This window comes from Rhinolophus hipposideros (genome assembly GCF_964194185.1).
Source record: "Rhinolophus hipposideros genome assembly, chromosome: 5".
NCBI classification, from domain to species: Eukaryota; Metazoa; Chordata; class Mammalia; order Chiroptera; family Rhinolophidae; genus Rhinolophus; species Rhinolophus hipposideros.
The window spans coordinates 16,165,927-16,174,213 of record NC_138051.1 but is presented as its reverse complement, the minus strand read 5'-3'; the positions used below and the strand labels follow the sequence as shown (position 1 = coordinate 16,174,213).

General features: G+C 42.6%; 1 protein-coding gene across 1 annotated transcript; it reads right to left on the bottom strand.

The window, feature by feature from the left end:
* Positions 1 to 3,548: 3,548 nt before the first annotated feature.
* Positions 3,549 to 7,891, bottom strand: CLEC14A (C-type lectin domain containing 14A). The gene has a single exon (XM_081048714.1). It carries the CDS (start codon positions 7,544 to 7,546, stop codon positions 6,110 to 6,112), a length of 1,437 nt encoding a protein of 478 aa, XP_080904840.1. The 5' UTR covers positions 7,547 to 7,891; the 3' UTR covers positions 3,549 to 6,109.
* Positions 7,892 to 8,287: the final 396 nt, after the last annotated feature.

Below are 8,287 nucleotides of genomic sequence, written 5' to 3'. Positions count from 1 at the left end.
AGATGATTTCAATGATGAAGTAGGTTTAGGAACCACGGCTGGGGTAAGTTGCCACTAAGGAAAGCCTATGGCAGCAAATTAATAATTAGTGTAATTTGACACTGCTCCCACCCACCCACCCCCATTGCCCTATTCTCATTCTCTACTCTCCAGCCATGAAGAAGCCTTGAAAACCAGAATTGCAAGCAGAGCAGCTATGAAAACCATCAGACTAGCAGTCACTGAGAGGGGCAGAAAAGGTTTGGAACTTTCAATGAGTCTCATCCACAGAGAATTATCACTATTTACCTTTCTGTAGTTGTGTTCCCCCCAAAACATATAGTTAAGACTAACTCCCAAGACCTAGTAATGTGACCTTATTTGGAAAGAGGATCTTTGCAGATTCAATTAAGCTAAAATGAAGCCATCCTGAATTAGGGTGAGTCTTAAATCCAATGATTGGTGTCCTTATAAGAATAGAGAAATCTGGACACATAAACAAATAAGAGACACACACACAGAGGTAAGAAGGCCACGTGACTACAGAGACAGAGATTGGAGTGACACAACTGCAAGCCAAGAAACAGCAAAGACTGCATCAAACACCAGATGCTAAGAGGGGTAACGAATGATTCTTTCCTAGAGTCTTCAGAGGGACAAAGGCCTTGCCAACACCTTGATTTCAGACTTCTAGTCTTCAGAACTGTGAGACAATAAATTTCTGTTGTTTTAAGCTACAAGTTTGTGTCAATTTGTTACAGCAGCTATAAGAAACGAATACAGGTGGTGATGTCAGTGTGGCAAACCAGAGGCTGGACAAAATCTGTGAAAGTAAGGTTTAGGGAAAGAGACGTCCATAGGGGGTATTGCAAAGCTCCAACATATTCCTGGGAATCTAGAAAGGCAGAAGCATGTGTAAGGCTGTGCACTTGCCCAGGAAAGACCTGAAAGGGCCTTAATTTCTCCAATGCGGGGTGATGCTGAGGCCCTGCCAAAGCAAGAAGTGAAACCTAAGGAATAATTTTAAACTGAGCTTTGAAGTCCTGCTCCAACACACATACACGGAGCCCTTCCACATTGGATGGGAGATTTACTGATTCAATCATTTAAAGAAATCTCTATTTAATCACTAGCTGAACTGACCACTAAGCTAACTGAACACAGTTGCAGTTAGTTCAGTGGTCACAAATGACAGGGAATCAGTCAAGGAAAGTAACCAAACAATCAGCAAGAACAACAGCAACAAACCATCGTGTGGCTATTGGGGGATGGATTTGCAGAGCTGGCACATTATGTTACTTAAAATATCCAGTTTGCAACAAAAATGGATGAGCTATACAAAGAAACAGGAAAATAGTAACAGGAAAGAAACTTAAAAGTAGCAAGAGAAAAAAAACTCAAGATGTACAAGGGAGTCTCAATAAAATTAACTGACTTTTATGAAGCACAGAAGGCAGTGAGACGACGTCCGCAAAGTGTTAAAATTCTACATCCATCAACTGAAAATTCTATATCCACCAAAACTATCCTTCAAAAATGAAGAAATTAAGGCATTCTCAAACAAACAAACAAACAAACAAAAACGAACAACAACAAAAAAAACTCACAGAATTTGTCACCAGCAGACAGGTGCTACCATAAATATTAAAGGGAGTCCTTCAGAATGACAAAAAATGATACTAGCCAGTAACAAAACCACACAAAGATATAATGAGCACTGATAATGTTAACTACATAGGTAAATATAAGACAATATAAATGTATTTTTTGTTAATAACCTTATTTTCCTATATGATTTAAAAAATAACATAATAACACAATAATTATAAAATCATGATGGTTGGCTTATAGTATATAAAGATGTAATTTGATCAAAAATAAAGCACAAAGAAGGAGGAGGTAGCAGACCTTTAGTTAGACTGACACCAGCCCCCAAAGAGGATGTAACTACATTGGAACAAAATTGTGGCATACTGTACTATTGTAATTAGTTGATATATATCCTAATAATATAGTCTTTAAATTAAGATGTTAATTGGAATTTCCATGGCAGCCGAGTAGAAGAAAAAAAAAAAACTTTATGAAAGCAAAGAAGCCAGCAAAAGATTTAAAATGGTACTCTATAAAAATTGTTTTTTTTAACACAAGAGAAAACAGTAATGGAGGAACAAAAAAGACATAAGACATGTAGAAAGTAAATAGGAAATAGTTGATGTAACTCCTACCTTATCAGTAAGTACATTAACGACAAATGTATTTAACATCCATTCAGAAGGCAGAGATTGGAGAATGGATTAAAGAAAACGGTCTGAACATAGACTGTCTACAAGAGACACTTTAGATTCAGAGGCACAAATGGTTGAAAGCTAAAGGATGCAAAAAGATATACCAAGCAAAAAGCAATCATAAGACAGCTGAAGTTGCTATGCCATGCAAAATACACTTTAAAACAAGCAAAATGTTATTAGAGATAAAGAAGGACATTTTATAATGATAAAAGGGCCTACACATCAGGAGATATAATAATTATAAACATATATGCACTTAACAACAGAGCTCCAAAACACATTTTAAAAAACCAAACAGGAAGAACTGAAGGTAGAAATAGATAATTCAACAATAAAAGTCATCAACTTCAGTAGCCCTCTTTAATAATGTCTTAAACAACTAAGGAAAAGATTGAACCGAAATAAAACACTTGAAAAACACTATAAACAAACTAGTCCTGACAGACTTCTATGGCACACTCTACCCAACAATAGCAGAAATCACAATCTTCTCAAGCACCCATGGAACATTTTCCAGGATAGACCATATGCTATACTGCAGGATAGACTATAAAACAAGACTGAGTAAGTTTAAAAGGATTGAAACCACATAGTCAGTATTTTCATTAGGGAAGTTTGCAAATGTGGAAATAAGCAACACCCTCCTAAATAACCAATGTATTAAAGAAAAAAATCACAAATGAAATTAGAAAATAACTTGAGATGGATGAAAATGAAAACACAACATGCCCAAACTTATTGGACGCCACCGAAGCAGTGCTTAGAGAGAAATTTATATCTGTAAATGCATATATAGTAATAAAACAAGATCTCAAATCAATAATCTAACTTTCCACCTTAAAAAAATTAGAAAAAGAACACAGTATATCCCAAACAAGGATAAAGATTAGATGAGAAACAAATGAAATAGAGACTAGAAATACAATAGGGAAAAATCAATGAATCAAAAAGTTAGTTATTTGAATAGATCAACAAAATTGCAGACCTTTAGTTAGACTGACCCCATCCCCAAAAGAGAAATACTTAAATTACTAAAATTAGAAATGAAAGAGAGGACATCACTGCCAACTTTATGGAACTGAAAAAGAATTATATGGGAACACTATGAATAATTATATGCCAACAAATCAAATAACGTAGAAGTAATCACTAAAGTATTCAGCGGTGGTGGGGCATTAGGCTAGATATTTACTCTTGGATGATTCAGGAAACAATGTTATTTTTACTGTGCTTGCAACTTCTGTACATATGAAATTTTGTTGTTTTTTTTTTTTTAAGAAGAGAAAGATCATGATACCATGTCAGGCTACTATTCACAGCAAAGCTTATTATGGTAAGAAAGAAGGTATCTCAAAGTTCAAACAATACTGGTTTACTTCTATTCAGAGGCAAAATTCATTAAAGTACGGGTCTCAACAGGTGCACATGCACACACACACACACACACACACACACGAATGTCTAAATTTGTGATTGCAGATGTAGAGCAGTGTCAGAATCATGTGAGAGGCTAAGGTGTGGCTGTTGGAGTGTATGGCTGAAATGTAGTGGAGGTCATTGGAAATGAGGAAGTCAAGGAACTGAAATGCATGGACACTGCAAGAGTCATACATGGGACTTTGTGTTTGTGTATGATCATGGCAGGATTTAGGCTAGAAATACACTGTAAATTAGGTTCCAAGTCTACCTTGTAAGAAAATGTCTGAATAGACAACTATGAGATAAGTGTGGGGGCAGAGGATTTTAACCAAGAAAAAGGGTCAAACATATGGTGATGGAGGGAGAACTGACTCTGGGTGGTGAAAACACAATGCAATATATAGATAATGTATTATAGAATTGTACATTTGAAAACTATATAATTGTATTAACCAATGTCACCCCAATAAATTTAATAAGAAAAGAGAAAGGAACGAACATCAAAGAAGTTGGAGAAATAATGAAGTCATAGTAGAGAAGTAGGTATCGAGGAAGAACACTGACCCTAATCTTAGATAGCTCTTAAGACACCATGCTTGGCTGGCCTGATCTTGCCATGGATTCAAATTTTTATGGAAGATTTCATAGCCAGAAATCAAAGGAAATTATATGAAGCTTGGTCTGCAATTGCTGCTCCAGAAAATCATGTATGAAAATAGTTTTCTATAATTCTTTCCTGATCTACTTATAAGGGGAAATAATAGGGAGAAATAATAGAGTAATTGAGCTGATACATATTTATTCTTCACATTTGTTTGTGCAATGATTTTATTTCAAATTCCTTCAAATATTAATTCTAATTCATTTGTGATTTTATTTAAATGAAAGTACTTAGACAGCTTTAGCATCTGAAGCAGATCACCTGTTATTTTATTCCTTTACTATTACAATACCATATATATTATCTATGTATTTTATACATTGTATACTTAAGAACATCAAAATGGTTCTATGAAAATATAGACAGTAAACTTCCTGTTTTCATTATTGATGATTACTAAGCTTATTTGTCTATCTCTAGCCATGCACGAATCCCCACACACTTAGTTTTAAAGTCTTAGCATATTATTAGAAGAGGGATATTTTCCAGGAGTCTCAATTCCACTACACAGTGATTATTGTGTCTTAATTGTTTTCAGAGGAATGCCTCATTTAGATTACTTTCTAATACCCCAAGTCATAAAAAGATGATAGATATTTGTATTTTCTACTTATTACTGATACTATTAACTCGTACGAAAAGCTGTTTGCCATTCCTTAGACCATGTAGACTCTTGTTAAATTGTAATCATTTCAAGATGGGCATGTATGGTCACTGCACACACTTTTATTAAGGGGGGAAGAAAATGGTTGGGAATTCAAGTGTTTTCATGGATTAAACAGTGCACAAGAACCTAGCAGTTTTAGAAGAAATCCAGCCTACTTTTGCTTTAATGCACCCAGAAGATTTAAAATCGATACTTAGCATTAACGTTTTAATTGAAAATTAACATTGCCATAATTGGAAATGAGCACCAGTATCTTGATATTTAGGAGAGAGCTATTTGGTTGGGAAGGTCATTACACTAGAGAGCGCAAACATTGGAAGAGGAAAACAAACCATTTGTTTCCTTGAGCAAGGACACATAGTAAACACTTGAATTGGTGGTCAACTATAATTTGTTTCCAGAGTCAGTGACCCTGGCAGCACTACAGGTTGGATTTATGGCACAGCACATGCATAGCAGTGACTTTGAAAGCAAAGTATAAAAGTTACTAATTCTTAAAGTCCTGATCCTTATTGAAAGGGCTTAAAGATTTCTAAAAGTAGGTTGTACTCTCTTTCCTCCTCCCAGTATGCCCCTCAGCTGCTCTTCCCAAATAATTACTTTTCCAAGAAACCAATGATACTTGAGTCTGGGTCATCAACAATCCTTTATTTTTTTGCCTGAAAATTGTAACCTAATGTACTCCCAACCTGAACAACGTCGGCAGAATTTTTGCTTCCATGTTGATAAAAAATAAAATTAAAAAAAATTGTATTCTGTTTGCTTCCAGTGTCTTATAAAAGTCCAATCACTTCTCCAGATCACCTAGGATAAACACAAGAAAATACCTCTCCCCAGTAGAATCCTGGGGCCCCAGTACCACACCCTAAGGCACTTCCACCTCTTCCATCTTAGGGAAGATGTAGTTCAGTTCAGATGTAACTCCTCCGAAGAGTAGAGGAAATTTAGGGGAAGGGGACTTCCGTAGGAATCAGCAGTCCCACAAATAAGTTTCTCTTCTTTTCCCTTTTCCCTGAAAGTGAAAAACCGCTTACAAGAAGTTTCCGCTTACTGTCGCGTTTCTCTGTGTGTCCCTGGAGCCCAGAGAGGACGCGGTCAGTGAGGCGCCCTTTGCTCTGTCCCACAAACTGTGACCTTCACCCCATTGTCTGTGCAATGTGCAGAACTGGAGCGCAGAGCCGTGGCCTCAGCACCGCCCTCCATGCCGGGCGGGGCCAAAGACCCCTTTCTTGCCTGGGTGGAAGGGCTTTTGTGGAAGCAGAGCTTGAAAAGCCCCAGCACTGTCATGGTCAAGATCACCAACACGACTACTGCTATGCTCACAAGTATGAAGACCACGGTGGAGGAGGAGTCAAAAGCGTGGGGCACGACAGAGGAAGACGTGGAATTAAACATGGGAACCACGCTTCCTGGAGAAGTGATGGCGGTCTTTGAGTTGACTTGAGGGGACATTTGAAGGGACGACATCGTGCTCTGTGCTCCCCACCAAGGAATCTCGGGAATAGATGTTGCTGAACTGCCTTGTCCAGGGACATTGGGTATCTCTCCTGGCTTGTCATGGACCCTGGGTGACAACGTTCTCTTCGGCACGGGGCTGCCTTCTGTGGCCGGCGGGTGCCTGGTGGCCACCTTGGTCCCCCCAGGGTCCGGCAGTCCTTCTCCATTGGTTACACAAGAGCGTCCGTCTTTCCCCAGGACGAAGCCCGCAGCACACTCGCAGGCAAAGCCTTTTAAGTTGTCTAGGCAATTAGGGAGCTCCGCGCACTTACCGGCCCGCAGGTACCTCCCGGGGCAGGCACAGAGCACGGCCCCGGGGGGTATCCCGTCCCAGCGCGCGCCGACCTCGTCCGCGGTGCAGGTGGCTGTGACGACGTGCTGCCCGGGGCAGCGCGCACTCACCTTGGTCCCAGGAGGACTGAAGTCCAGCGCAGCGCTGTACATCTGGAAGGGCGCGCGGTAGCTCAAGTTAGAGGCGGCCCCGGGGCGGGGCGCGGGGCACAAGCGCTCAAACTGGTACTTGCACAGGTAGCCGTTGGCACGCAGGTGGCAGCGCATCTCTTTCCATCCTGCGGGCTCGACTCCCCCGGTGGCCTGGAGTCCCGCGCAACTCCGCACAGTGCAAGAGCGCTGGGGCTCCTGCACCCACGGCAGCGTGTCGCTTTCCGACCCGCCGACGTCGGGGGACAACCAGGAGAAACCCCTCAACGGCTCGTTCTCCAGGGTGCAGTGGGATCTCCTGCGCTCCAGCGCCACCCAAAATATAAGGTCTTTGGAGCCCCCTCCGGGCCCCGGGCCCGCCCGCAGGAGAGCGAGCACTGAGCGGAGCTCCGAGCCCCCGCGCACGGTGCTGAGCGCCCCGCCGCGCAGGTTGCAGGCCTCTTCGGCCGCCCGCCGCTGGATGGTCGCGTGGTGCAGGCTGTAGCAGGCCCCCGAAGCCGAGCATCCCGCGCGGTCGGCGGTGGGGTGCTCGCTCCGGCTCTGCTGGGGCCAGAACGCGGGCCAGAGGAGGCACAGGATGACCGCGGGCCTCATCGTGGACGCTCCGCTCTCACAGCTGCTTTCAACTCGGATCTGTCCCTCCAGAAGGCGCGGAGCTGTCCCTAGAACGAGGTCACCGCCCCCTACAGCTAGTTCTACCCTTACTTCCCCCGCCCCACTCCCGCCCCCAGCCGCCAAGAATCCCCAGCAGGGTCCTGGCGGCAAACAGCTTCCCTTAGGCCGCGACAGGAAGCGCGTCCCGAGCTCTGCCAGGCCCTGTGCAGCCCTGATTTATTCTGGCGTCGGGAACACAGCTGGCGCGCGGGCACCAGAAACGCGGTAGACCACAGGTCAAAACACCGTGCTAAGAGCAAGAGAAAAAGAAAGTTGCTGCTGGGATGAAGTGGAGCGGGTTCCCCCTTTTAGGGAGTTTCAGGACCTCAGATTTCAAAACACTTTGGTGAACACTGGCAGGAAGGACTGGCGAAGAGGAACTTGCTCACAGCCTACGCCCGTCCATTGTGCTTCATCCGGAGCGGTGGAGTTGGCCTCCCAACAATTTGTGGACGGCTCCAGTCTTCACGGGGCTTGCGACCGTGGGGGGCAAAATACCCTGTGAAAAACACTAGCAGCTCCCAGGCCAGCAGAGGCAGCACTATTTAACCCCGTCTCTTCCTTGACTTTGCTTGTCTAGTCTATAAAGGAGATGCAGTCGTACTAATTGCTAGTCAAAGAATCTACAGAGTTCCTTTTGGGCATCTTAAATAGGAAGTCCTGCTTATGGGGGTCAGCACT

Bases quoted from the DNA above. Each gene is read 5' to 3' on its own strand.
- CLEC14A (XM_081048714.1), bottom strand. From the start codon at position 7,546: ATGAGGCCCGCGGTCATCCTGTGCCTCCTCTGGCCCGCGTTCTGGCCC.